Source organism: Saccostrea cucullata, unplaced genomic scaffold (genome assembly GCF_032062105.1).
Source record: "Saccostrea cucullata isolate Sc308-1 unplaced genomic scaffold, CSIRO_AGI_Scuc_v1 ctg794, whole genome shotgun sequence".
Lineage (NCBI taxonomy): Eukaryota > Metazoa > Mollusca > Bivalvia > Ostreida > Ostreidae > Saccostrea > Saccostrea cuccullata.
In genome coordinates, this window is record NW_026929297.1 from 219,775 (window position 1) to 234,402 (window position 14,628).

Here is a 14,628-nt window from a genome sequence, read left to right on the forward strand (position 1 = left end):
AATCCCACCTCTGATGTTTCGGAGGTCCGTGTTTGCTCTGCTCTTATTTTTTATATTGTTTAATGGACGTTGAGATTGAATACTGTTCGTTATTTCCATATCCTTCCTTGTGAGAAGAACTTTCATTTAATAACAAAATATTTGACCTTCAGACCTTGGCCTTTGAGTGTGACCTACTCTAAAAACCACTTGATCATAACTTGTGATGGGTTAGAGCTTTCATTCCTCACATATTTATTCCTTGTGACAATACTTTCATTGGATATTAACTTTAATTTGACATTTGACCTTGTAGTTTGACCTACTTTTTGAAAACGTTAACCTTTGTCATACCTTTTGAATGGTAAGGGTTAGGGCTTTCATACTTCACATAAGTAATCCTTGTAAGGAGACCTTTTATTGGAAACCAAGAATTTTGAGCTTTTAACCTTCACTTTGGCCTTTTTAAAATTTGCGTACCAAAATATTTAATTTACATTTAAGGAAAATTTTAACCTTGGCTTTGTTGCAATACGGGGTCATCAGTTTTTCACAAACGCATCTTGTTCCTTTAAATTTTTGATTGAGAAGAGATAGGGCTTTCATATTAGACATGTGCATTGCCTATGACAAGATTTTTCTGAGCTTGCTATGATTTCTGAACCCTTGACCTTAGTCTTCACGATCGATTTTTTTTAAATTGAACGTTGGTGATGATTTCTTAATGACATATGATAAGGTGTTCATATTTGACATCTCACCCACAAAGACACAGAAAGCAGGAACCACAATTTTTTGAATTTGCTTGTTGTCACTAGGATTTCTATTCAAGTACGTCTCTGGTGTAAACGTTTATTTTCATCGCTATGATTTTTATTCGATCACGCATCTATGTTGCTAACTTTTATTTTTATCCATAGGATTCCTATTCGAGTATGTCTCTGGTTGCAACTTTCTGGGAGAAATCGTGAAGTGGATCTGGTTTTCTGTGGCGTGTTGTAACCTCCCCTTTTTGGCCTTTGCTGTATTTACTTTGTGTAATATCGGCCCTTGGGCTTACCATCACCACAGGTAATACACTGTGTTTAGATTCACTTTATTTCAAAAAGAATATAGAAGTTTGAATTTTTTTATGCCATTGCGCTCACTTATAACATTTTACATCAGCAATAAAAGCAATGTATCAATTTCACCTTACTCACATCAGTGATTGCTTTTTTTTATTCAATTTAAATTATTTTTTAGATTTTATCGGGAGAAATTTGAGGATTATCCAGAAGACAGAGAGGCTCTGATTCCGTTTCTTCTTGAAGACAGGCTTTCAACTTCAAAATCAAAGGGATCATACAATAAATATACTTACATTTGTACATATTTTGAATTTCATGAATTTCTAAAGTTACGAAAAAATAAGGAGAAAAAACTATACTGGCTAACTTGAATTGTCTCATTAAAAAGTCTTATTTTTTTATAATGGAAACTATTTTCCTGAACACTTTTCACTGTTGATTAATTGTATGCATGGTGTTTTACGCCAAGTTGGCAGTGCATTTACAAGTGACCAATCTGGTGTTAACTTTCATTTGCTATGATTTCATTAAACGAGAAAACTATAGACCACACCCTTCACCTAAGTAAATTATTTGGCAACAAGACGCCCATGGGCTACATTCCTCACCTGAGCATATTGGCTAAAAAAACGGCTTACATAAGTTACGTATTTAAAGTAGGGCTTGAAATTTAAATTATTTGAGAATATTACCATATCAATAACATTTGCTTCGTTATTCTTAAACAGAATTTTCCCTATACATACATTTGTAAAAAAAATAATAAATCATCACCATTGCGGCCTCTCCCTCTCCCTGGAAACCTTATGTGAACAGATATGAATCCACACAATCTAGTGATGCTTCCATATCAATATAACTAAACTATGTCGTTTCCATTCTATAGAAAAGGATTTTCACAGCCCTACCCCCTACGCCCTTCATAATTTCTAAACTACTTCCATTTAAATATGATCAATCATGACTTTGCTATTTTCGAAAAGATTATTTTTTAAAAAGATTTTTCCTATATATTCTATGCAAAATTTACATTGTAAATCTAGACAAATTATAAAATAGAAGTAAAATTTCATATTTTCTTGAAGGTGCTTAGGCACGGATGGAAAGTAATATTTTCTGTAATTTCATGTGATTTAGCATTTCATTCGAAAATATAATGGGAAACATATTTCTGGGAAAGAAAGAGGGCATATAAGGCGTGTACAATCCTCCGCTCTGAGATAAAATGTTTTTCAATTTTCAGTAAAAATGATACATTATTTGTAAAATAATTCTTCAGAATTTTGAATTTTTCACAAATTGAGCGATGCATATAAAATTTTTTATTTGAACAAAAGGTTATAAAATCTTTGAAAAAATACTCTTTAGTATTCAACGTAAATGTGCTTAAATACGGAAGGAAATGCGACCAAGTTCTACTCAGTATCAATATACAGGGAAAACACAGATCGATTATATGGAAATTAAAATTTTAATGTCGGCCCAAAGGAAAAAAACCCAGTTTAATTTATGAGTCGTTCTTCACAAGCAAACTTAAGTTTTTTATCAAAAGCTTCTCTTTATTTTAAATACTTATTGGCTTTTCTATTCCATTCATCCTTCTTCAAAATAAATTTCTCAAACAAAAATCTAGTGTTTACAATTTTTTCAACTTTATCTTATAAACGTTTGCACAGTTTGCTTGAAATGAATAGGGATTTTATGACTTTTTTCATACGAAGAAAAATTTAGTAAACAACTTGTGTGTACTTGTATGGGGTGTTCAATGAATAATGACCGGTCACGATAGCCTAGTGGTAGAGCGTTCACATCGTGATCGCAAGGCCCGGGTTCGATTCTCGATCGCGGCGCCGCGTCATACGTAAGACGTAAACATAGGTAGTGATTGATCCTTCGCCAAGCGCTCGGCACTAGAAGTGAAAGTCACGGGTCTTTCGGATATGACCTTAAAAACGTAGGTCCCATGTCACTGTAGGCGTTGGCACGATAAAGAACCCTCACTGCACAATGACCCTGAGTGCCGAGTATAGGTCTAAATTTGAAGCACTTCACCTGCATCGGTGACGTCTCCATATGAGTGAAAAATTCTCAAGAGGGACGTTAAACAATATACAATCAATCGATCAATCAATCAATAATGTCCTGAGGTCTATGAGGTCTAGGACAAACAATATAGAAATCAAATGACATCAAGCTTGATTTTCTTTCATGAATAAATATTTAATGAATTGATTACAGTTTATATGAGGACTTTTTGTCATACATTATGATTGTGAGAAGCTGGAAAACAAGGGCTATTCGAGACACTACATTAAAAATGAATGGTAAAGTATAAGTAAACAAGAGCGAAATTGAATGCTTCCTGAAAGCTGCTGTAAAACTCGTTCAGAACCCCAAAGAAATATTCCCGGAAATATGTGAAATTTACAGCACCTAATGTCTGTTGTATAGATTTCAATGAACAAAAATGATATGATTGGCATCAAAGATGGGTACCGTCTTTGGCGACAAATACTTCCAACACCAATGTAATGTTTTCAAAAATTCAATAAATAATCACTGATGATGTTTGATTGAACTTAAGACACATAGCAAAATTGAAAGGCATCATTTTGGGGGTAGTTTACAATGTTTTAAAGAAATATTAAACAGTTAAAAAGGTAAGTAATCAATGGCCACCCTATTTTATTTTTCAAAAATGAGTGAATTCAACAGCTTTAAGAATATTTCTACAATTATTTCAAAAATAAAAAAAATGAAGTTGTCCATGTTTGACTGAACTTCAAACAGATAGTGAAACTTGATTTCATTACTTTAAACCCTACAAACAATTTAACAGTAAGGTGCACTTGACAAAAACAGCCAAGATTAAAAAAAGCAACGAATTTCATCAGCACAAAAATAGGTTTTTATGTATTTTTTATTTAACATTACTAGTCTTGTTGTTCAAATTATTATTCGGGTAGGCAGTTCAGTATCTGGAGAAGTCTAGAGAGCAATTTTCAGGAAAAAAAATTGAAAGGTTTATCAGAGGATGGAACCAGAATCAGGAATCCACTACTTTAAATTTCGTCATGACAGCGTCCAAACCCAGAGACCATGAAGAGTAAAGTAGTTTTGGGGATGAACAGAAAATTAATGTTTTTGTCAAACCACAAATATTCGCCAGATCTTTTATCCTTTCACTTGTTTCATTTTCCAAGTTTGCAAAAAAAAAAAAAGAACGCCATTGAGAAAGAAGAAACAAGTCGAGGAAATCATGGGGTCTCTGTATTCCAGTATATGAAGGACAATACTCAAGAATGTGTTTTAAAAACAATCAGAAATGGGATAAAATTTTTAAGGAAATGTATTTCAATAAAAAGAAAATCATTTAAGCTTAACCTTTGAAAAGCGTTTTTTTTCTGTTGCTTTCCCAGAACCGAGAAAATTATTTATTGAACAGCTCTCGTACCTGATAAAAAAAGAAAAGTCTTGTTCTGACATTTAACTAGACATTAAGGTATTATCTATCAATAAAATCAAGTAATTGTATACACTTATAACATTTTCCCGTACAATTATATAAATTTCTTTACTTAATTGATTGAAATGGTTGTAAACTAAGCTTTCAGTAAATGTATGTAAAGCTGAGTACATGTTTATAATTTTGAATCTTTCACAAATAAAGGAGTTTCATGTGTATAAACTTAGAATTCATCATCGAATAAAGAGTCATTCTGAATTCAAACATTAAAAAAATTCTTCAGTGTCCACGGCTAACAATGTACTAAAATACGAAAGGAAACACATCGACGACCAAACTCTACTTAGTATCATGATGCACACATAGAATGTTGTCACACAAAGTCACCTAGCATAACAGGGAGTTTCTATTGAAAACTCAAATCGTAAATCTCTGTCTTTTCTAACAAGGTAGGAAATATGTGGTTCCTACAGAATAAATAAAATTCCTCAGACAGAAATATATTGTGTTAATGATTATTAACTTTATATCTTTTTAACATGTGTAGCATTTCCTTGAAAAAAAAATGTTGTTTTTTGTATAATTAATGTATTCACACAAAGCAGAATCTAGTTTAAAAATTGTACATGAGAAGAAGAAGAAAACCACACTAGACTTAGGAAGTTTGGAAGTACTAGCGATATTGACAATATTTTTTACTCAAGCCCTAGAGGGGCTTGAGTTATCTAAAACGATGCTAGGTCATCGATTTACTCAGTTTAAATACACAAAAAGATATTATTTTTGTAGATTAAAATATTTCTAGAAACAAAAATGAAGCTTATCTTGAAAAAGTCTGTATTTTTCAAAGATATTAAGCGTTAAATGTCGGATTCTATTCAATGGCGATTGAACAATGAGTGAAGCTCCGCAGCCGCAACAGTTTCTTTCCTTTGCGTAGGAATCTCAGGTAACTTTTACAGTCGCCGACAAAGCATCATCGGAAGAGTCCACTGTTTATTCTGAAAGGTGACGCAGGTTACCCCATCGTAAACAAAGTCTACTATGCATGGCCGGAAAATGTATGGTTGCACCCCCCATACTGATATTGCTTTTCACGGATCTGAAAATGATGTGCATGTGCATTTTGAATGATAGTAAGATAATAGCACAAAATAAATGTTAAATTCTTCCTCATACTTTTTTTTATTTTAAAAAATGGTACTAGTTATCTTCAGCTTTGGTAACGGAACCTATATAACTTCTTTGGATTCATACGGGATATATATTAGACATGCCACACAGCTAGAAGAACCCGTAGTCATGTGGATTTTTTTAGCACTCAGCCCTCTCCCCCCTTCCACTGAAAAACGTTTCTACCTATAGTTTTGTAACAACCTATTTGGATTGATGTATATTAAATGCTGTGATGTACATCATTAAGCAAAAATACAAAAAAACGTAATAATCAGATAATATATACATGAAGTTTGAAGTATATCAACATAAAAAAATATTTTATTAAATTAAGAAATGGCCACTATGCTCTATAAAATATTCCTGAAAGTGAGTAACCTAAAATCATCTTCAAAAGTATTACGATTAATTATGTTTATTCTAATTAAATTCAAAATATGAATTTGTTTCATGTACATGTATTTTATTCAACAGAAGATTGAACTCAATAGCCTCATCTTATACCATATAAGACATAAATGACGCTTCCTAGTTGACTTTCTACAGCTTGAGTATCTCTGACGTTTTGTCAGTATATACTTGTTTATGTTGGTCAAAAGCTCTACAAAGCTTATGTTAGTTCTTCATTCCAATCAATTGCCGACTCGATTCAGCTCTTTGAACTTGAACTACTGTATACGGGGTTATTTTCGCCCAGTGTTATTTTCGCCCTTTCACCATCTAAAAACAAGTTTGCCCCGTTTTAAATTCGCCCAAAAAGATTTTTATTTAAGATATTATACAATTTACTTTGAATTCGCCCCGTTTTAAATTCACCCCGTCAGACAAGGGCGAAAGGGGCGAAAATTAAACGGGGGTGGAAATTTCCATGTATACAATAAAAGATATCACAGATTCCCACACGTCGTTTCATGTTTGGATACTTTACAATAAAAAAGGTATTCTAACAAAAAACATTATGACAGATATGATCTTAGATGTGTTAACACCAATTTTTCAATCGTCAATTTCCCTTACTTAAGTAGCTTTATACACTTATCACCTACATACATGTATGTGGTTAACTAAATTCAATTGATTCGATATGCAAGAGCATGCTCACGTAGGAACTAACTATTGACAAACATATAGAAAAAAAAACCATGTATGATCGGTTTCTTTGAGGGTGATTATTTAGCAAATTCTTTGGTGGACACAAAGATCTTCCCATTCATCTTAATGAGTAATAAATTTGAATATTCTCTGACTTAATTAACAACAAACCTTTAAGCTGGAACTTTTTCAATCCTTACGTCGCAGGTTCGAATCCCACTGCGGGACGTGGAATCCGGTCCTTCGGATGAGACCGTATAAACCGAGGCCCGTGTCACACTAGGTGCTGGCACAAAAAAGATCCCTCACTGCTCAAAGGCCCTGAGTGCCGAGCATAGGACAAAATTTGTAGCCCTCCACAGGCAAATGGTGGCTTCTCCATATGAGTGAAAAATTCTCGAGAGGGACGTTAAATAATATACAATAAATCAATCATCCTTCTTTAAAATAAATTTCTCATACAAAAAAGTAGTGTTTGCAATATTTTCAATTTAATGTAAAGGTTTGCACAGTGTGCATGAAAAGAATCAGGATTAATAACTACTTTTTGCTCTCATACGAAGAAAAATTCACTTTAGTGGGGACTTGAGTCAAAAAATGTAGAAATCAACAATATATTTTTCATTCAGTTCAAACAATTATAAGATATTCTGGAAGATTTAATCAATAGTTACAGGCAAACACTAACACTCAAGATAATTATATATTTATCACATATTTTCCCCTTTATCCCATTGATATAGCTCATGTGATATCGTTTTCGTATCAACACTATGTATTCCTACGCCGCGTGACGTAATGTAAATAAATAAATACATGTGTATGATGGAGAGAATGACTTAATTTGTCAAATTTCACTTTATTTGATGTATTTTAACAAGATTTCATTAATGAATTATAAAACATAATCGCTGAAACATTTTCTTTCTTTTACATTTGTACGAACTATTTCATACAGCGTAATTTTATTTATTACGTTATTTGGTCCGAGGTAACCGAAAAGGAACTTTGAATTAGAAATAACGACAAAATAAGCATTTATAGTGAACAAAAATATGTGATAAAAAGAATCTCCCATGGTTTGTGATTTGATATGATTTTTATCCAACTCGTTGTGTGTTTTCTATCCCTTCGCCAAGGCTCGGGGATAGAAAACACACAACTCGTTGGATAAAAATCATATCAAACCACAAACCATTGGAGATCCTATATTTATCTTGTGTAACGAATGTATATATTTTATCTTAAATCAAACATGTTTATATATCAATATCTATCATTCCTTTTTCTTCCTATATATAGACTTGACAGTTAATAACATTTTATGGTGAGAACATCGTAAGTGCTAGAACTTGTGTGTTTAAACCATTTGTAAAGTATTTATACAATAAAATATGTTCAAACCATACATAATAATTCATATATTGAGCTTGCAATAATTTTGATTTTTCAATTTTTTTACAATAATTTAATTAATATGGTATGTTATGAATGAACAGAAGCACACACATATCCTGCAAGGTATTCAAGCTTAATTAATTCACTTTTCTTTTTCTCTCCTAACAATATTCACCTTTAGAAAAAAATTAAGCTACTGATCGCACCAACCCCTGTTGAAAGTTTTATATTATTTTGAAATATTTTTATAGTATTTATTGTTGCTGATGAATGTTGATTTCCCCGCATAAAAAAACTTGTCTAGACGTGGTTTTCTGAAATTATTAGAAAATGCTGTTCGAGGCTGTTTTGATGTAATTAGTATGTCTAAATGTAATTTAAATTTGTGATCCACGCCTCTAAATAAAATATCAGGAATAACGTCCCTTTTCTTAACTATATTTAGTCTTATCGGAAAAACCCATCAATCTTCTGCTTTGTAGTTTGTTTATTTTTCTTCCTTAATATTGTTTTAGCGCACTTTATATGGAATTGAGGGTTACCAAACAATACTTTGAAGTTGAAGGCGAGGCGAATTGGCGGATACGGATTTAGAACAATGATGCTTGGTAGTTTCGTTTTAAACCTAACGTCTTTTGTGAACACTAATGGGTCGTGTTACGATGACCTGTGTGTTTTGGAGATCAGGAAATGATAAATATTAAGGTATTTATGGTCGATATTTTTGTAATGTAAATTTATTTTGATTATATGGCAAATTTAATAATAATGATATCAAAAATTGGAAAACTAAAACAGTAACAATTGTCAAATTAATCAATTATGTATATCTCACAAAGCTCTGGGGGTTAGAATCATGCATATTTATGTCAGCCATTTTGAAAAAGGATGGGTGCACTTTAGCTTTGAGAGGTGCGTCTCGATGAAATGTGAAAAATTAAATTCCTTAGTTCATTAACTTATATTTACATTCAGTGTAATTTTGTATAGAAATCCGTTAGAAATCCACGGCGTTCAAATCGCTATAACAGACAAATGAAATAAATCAATCACTTTTTCCCTAGACTTGTTCAAATCTATATGTTTTAGTGCTCTCTTTCATACTTTTTGATATTATAAAGTCAGATTGATTACATTTCAGTATGCCAGAGAACCGAGGACAGAAATACAAATAAGAACAAAGAATTTGTAAAAATATTAAGAAAATAAACAATGAAAGCATAGAGACTTGAGCAATTCTACATATTTCCCCCGCCATCTTCATTTGCATTATTTAACTTTCAAAGCACAAATAGCGCTTAGGTCTATATAGCACGTAAGTTTTGATGGGCGCTAAATTTCAATTTTATAAAGCATATAAATTATTATGGAGAGGGATGATTAAAGAATTTTGATATAAGCATTGAATTCATTATTTGTATGTCTTCGGTCCTTAATGTATAAAACACCTGGCCGTGCCGACAAATTTTCACACCCATTCACGCGCGTTATTCAATTTGTCAACACGGCCAGCTGTGTTATAAGACCTAAGGCATCCAGATACAGGCGCGTAGCATCATGGTCAGAGACCAGAAGAGCTTATGCAATAGTAATGCGTCCGTCGTCCGTCCGTCTGTCTGTCTGTAAACAATTTTTTTGCTTTTAAAAGACATTGTATAATACATCATTAAATCATTTAGTTAATCATTTTAAGCATTGATTTTATATTTCAGGGGCGTAGCAAGGGGGGGGGAGGGGCAGGTGGGCCTGCCCCCCCCCCACTTTTTTCCAAACCTTTTTTTTGCTATATAAATTTTTAATATAAAGCCTTGTTACCCCCCCCCCCCCCCCCCCACACACACACACTTTTAGTGATGAAAGGTACTGAAAGTAGGCGACACTAAGAAAAAGTTTACCTCCCTCCCACCACAACGAAATAGGATTTTAGACTTTTCGGGCAAATTTTCCTAGATAAGTAAACAAAATATTTTCTCTGGCTGGCCCCTCCACTTTCAACCAGAAGTCTCTATCGAGGCTGTAATCAAATAATTGCAATAGATAACATGCGAAGCTGCGTTTTGAAGGTGGCGTCTGTTGATTTTCATAAATATCAAAAGAAACAGATGACAGGTACCCCTTCACAGCTTTTGTAAACATCGAGTGCAGTTTTTGTTCAAAGTCGAAATCAAAATATATATAATGTGTATATTATGCTTATACAGATTGTGTGAAAATTTCTTTCTTGAACAACCTTGCGCATTATGTTTTCTACTTAAAAAAATTTCTTGATTTTGAATCTGTTTGGTGAGTACATTAACATAGGGTTACCCTTTTGTTGACCTGCTTAGAATAGATAATATGTCACATGATTCCATAGCGAAAACCGTGTTTTCTGTAGGAAGCGACAGATGTAGCTTCTATTTCAAAGGTGCAGTTTCCAGCTTTCACTTCTTCTTTTTTAAAATTCAAAACAGGTTGTCTTTAGATTTCGATGAATGTCAACTTAGATGATTTTCCGTAACATGTTTTTAATTCTCATTCATGTAATCGCTATTTTCCTGGGCATTGCGAAGAGCACACGAATAAACATATACGAGTAGATGTATATAAATTATACAAATCTAATCAATTTCTTGAGAAAAAGAAACAAACAAGCAAAAAATACCAAAGACGTAATGTTTTATTCACATTTACTCTGTCTAAACAGTAAACAAATGCACTGTAATAACCAGTTTAATATTCAAAGCAATCTTACACTCTTGCCACGTTTTAGGGTGCATATAAACTATGAAGAACTTTGAATGTATTAATGCAACGAAGAAGATGGTTATTGAATTTGAATTCATTTCATTTTACCAATTCAGCTTATGGTATTTATTAGAGAAAACCACACATATATAAATTTCTTAAAGTTTAATGGCGAATAATGGCCGTGGCAGCACTACAATTTTCAGGAAATTACCTTTAGTTACTGGTTACAATCGTAACTAAGGTTACCGACCCAAATACATTGGGTGATTTTGGCAACCCAAATGGCAAATACATGTAAATGAAAATCATCATGAAATGTGCAAATACATTGGGTGATTTTGACAACCCAAATGGCAAATACATGTAAATGAAAATCATCATGAAGTAGGCAAATGTAGAAATGAATATTAAATAGGCAAATATACAGATGAAGCTGTTAAGCAACCTACTGGAAAATAATACATTGCAAATGTTTCATCCAGTCTGACACGAATACAAAATTGAAATTTCACATTGAAAATAATTATGTACAGTTGTAGCGAGCCCTGGGAACAGATGCTCACTAAATATAACCCTATTTAAGTTCAGCTAAAGATTGCATTGTCTTATTTCATTTGTTATACATACGAATCGGGAATCGTACGAAAAGCAGTCACATGTAAGACAATAGTGATCACTGGGGCAAGATACTCATTACACATATAAATCACTATTCAAGTCCACCGACAGATTGTGGACCGCATCTAGAGAATTGTAACTACTTTTTTGTGGGTACGGTAACAGTTGGTTACATCAACAGCCATTGGAGGTTACAGCCATGCAGTGCGCCATGACGAAGTTAGGTGTTGAACTATGAGATGTACAAGGTACACATATAAATCACTATTCAAGTCCAACGACAGATTTTGGAACGCATCTAGAGAGTTGTAACTTCATTGGTGCCGGTACGGTAACAGTTGGTTACATCAACAGCCATCGGAGGTTACAGCCATACAGTGCGCCATGATGAAGTTAGGTGTTGAACTACGAAATGACCAAGGCTGAAAATAGAAAAATTCAGGCAGCAGAAAATTGACACCAAACAGAAAATTTATTTTATATATTCATCCATTACAAACAGGGTGTTGGTGGATGGGGAATTTTTTAACACAATACAAAATAAATAAAGGAGTTTTCCACTTAAGTATAGTAGTTCGGTCTCTTTTTTCGTCCTTATTTTGCAGAATATACTTGAGCATGTTGTATTGTTTTTATTTTCATTGTCTCTAGCATAAAATTTCTAATTTAAATTTTGTACAACCATTATGAATGACTTTGACTATGAAGAAATACAAGCTAATTTTCAATACCTACCGCTTATACAAAGTCCGGAACATTTTCTTTCGAACGAGTGCGCAGTTTCTCTATTTCATAAAAATGGACGAAACCATTTAAATTAAATACTATATAAATGAATACATGATGAGCTATAGCGGGAAATATGAAATGATAAATAATATACGATGTATAAAAAATATCCTCATTTAGCTTGAATTTTATTTTGCATTATTCGTATTCTTTTTAACTTTGGGTAAGTGAGGGGTCTTGTTTTTGTTCTTAAGGTATTTTGGTCGGAGTTTTAAAAATCTCTTCATCACATTATAATTTTTAATCTATCATTGTCATGGTTGAATAAAACGTCAAAGTATTTAACCACTTTATTGATTTTCTATTATATGATAATTTAAAAAGTGTAAGCGATCGTATAATAATTTAAGGCAAATACACACAGAAATACACTGAGTTTCCCTTCCTTTTTTTAAAGGGGGAGCTTAGTAAAAAAAAAACCCACAAGAATTGATACCTGCAAAAGTTTTATAAAGCAAAAGAAAAAGAGGAAATTAACCCTTCCAAACTTAAAAAAATCGATTATATAGGATTATGAGTCAAACTATTACTCATTTTGATTTGAAGAATTTAACATTGACAGTAATGTGTGCTTATTTATACTCATAACAGCGTAAAGTTGTTAGAAAAAGAAAAAAAGTTTTTTTTTATCTTTTTGGTTTGTGTGTGAAAAAATCGTGATTTAACTCTGAAAATAAGGGGTCACCCTTCCCCCTGATACTACATGTCTGACATTTATAGCTATTTTTTTTTAATTTCGTCCTAAATTCTGCAATGAATATTCCAAATATATTATTTAAAATATATATTAACTTATCAATTATTAATTAATACATGACCTGTACAAATACATGTAATATTACATGACTTGAACAAATACATGTAATATACAGTCAAATGTATATACACTTCATTAACAGTTGTTGGAATAATAGAACTATAATTATTATACTAAACAAGGATTTTTTCTGATAATAATTCGATTTAATTGCTGAAAATTAAATCGCATTATTAGAGAGGCCCATATTCGGGGTTATCGGGTCATTAGTATTTCCCCGTTCTTTCAACTTTTGGTATTTTAGTCAAATCCTTAGGACTCCCTTTTACGTTAGAGAATGAAGGCAGGGGAGCAGACATATCCTGCATCTCAAGATAAAAGAATGACTGCACTTAAGCTATGAGAGTTGGAACCCGATGTTTTGCGCAAAATAAATTTTCAAAATTCATTAAATTTATGTTTAATAGGTATTAAACGATGTCTTAAGAGCAGGCTTTGATGTATTATATTACATGAAAGTATTAAATAATGCCGAGCGACACTATATTTTGAGACGGGGGTCTTAAAGTTTTGTCTCATTTCTATTGTTATTCATATGCATAACGGTTTTTAACGACTTTGTTTACATCGAGCCGCAATTTGACCATTTTTCTTATTTGCACAGAATGTGTATTTTATTTTAAACCTATACATATCCAAAGGACAATGTTGGTCAAGTTGCGGCTCATATCTAATTTTTAAAAAAAATGTACCCAAACTTTGCTCGAGTTAGCTACTAAATTAGAAAGTCACCGAGTATCAGCCCATGTGACCCGTTTGATATTATAATCACTTTTCTCACTTGACATTCATTTTGTCAGTCGTTGGAAAATTCTTTTTATATCTACATCTACTTCCATTTTCAAAACATTGAAGATCATTGCGTACAATTTATTGGCGTTTTAAAGTTTACGTTGACTTCTTTCACTATAGTGTTTTTTGTTCGGAGCATTTAAAAGAAATGGGGTATTATTTTGCCGATTACATGCTGTACATATAGCAGTGGCGGATCCAGAAATTTTGAAAACGGGAGCCCGACCAGTTTTAGGTCAGGGTAGGAGCCCACAGTCACACCAAAAAAAAAAAAAAACCCTAAACTTTTTATTTTATTTCTCCGTTACTAATTAAATTAGTCCACTATCATTTTTCAAGATGATTAAGATAAAGTGAAAATGTCATTTTTTTTTTAAATACACTGTAGGTTCGAACACATATAATTATTTTAAGATTTAGTTAATTCGCTGCTTGACAGAAAATACTACATGAGCAGTGAGATTTTAAGTATTGCAATTTTAAAAGAACGTTAGAGAAAATCATGCTGTGCTTGATAATGTAGAAGCCGAAATTCATTTCCTTTAATACATTGTCCTTTTTACTCCGAATAAAGATCAAAACTCTTTTGAAAATTATCTCTGCCAGTAATCAAATGACATGTCATTTATGGATTTATTGTGTGTAGTTATTTAAAAAATAAAGTCCGCGTTTTCGTGAAATATAAAAGCCGAGGCGTTAGC

The 14,628-nt window shown here is 32.5% G+C and overlaps 2 protein-coding genes across 2 annotated transcripts in view; both read left to right on the plus strand.

The window, feature by feature from the left end:
* The window catches only part of LOC134280369 (3-oxo-5-alpha-steroid 4-dehydrogenase 2-like), a 46,536-nt gene that overhangs the window by 29,582 nt on the left and 2,326 nt on the right, over window positions 1–14,628 (plus strand). Inside the window, exons 4-5 of the mRNA XM_062762777.1 lie at window positions 900–1,050; window positions 1,225–1,346. Of these exons, the coding sequence (XP_062618761.1) occupies window positions 900–1,050; window positions 1,225–1,346 (273 nt within the window). The remainder of the gene's footprint in view (window positions 1–899; window positions 1,051–1,224; window positions 1,347–14,628) is intronic.
* Window positions 8,670–14,628, plus strand: part of LOC134280370 (uncharacterized) — a 32,886-nt gene continuing 26,927 nt past the window's right edge. The window contains exon 1 of the mRNA XM_062762778.1: window positions 8,670–8,886. The gene's annotated coding sequence lies outside the window, so the exon portion shown is untranslated. The remainder of the gene's footprint in view (window positions 8,887–14,628) is intronic.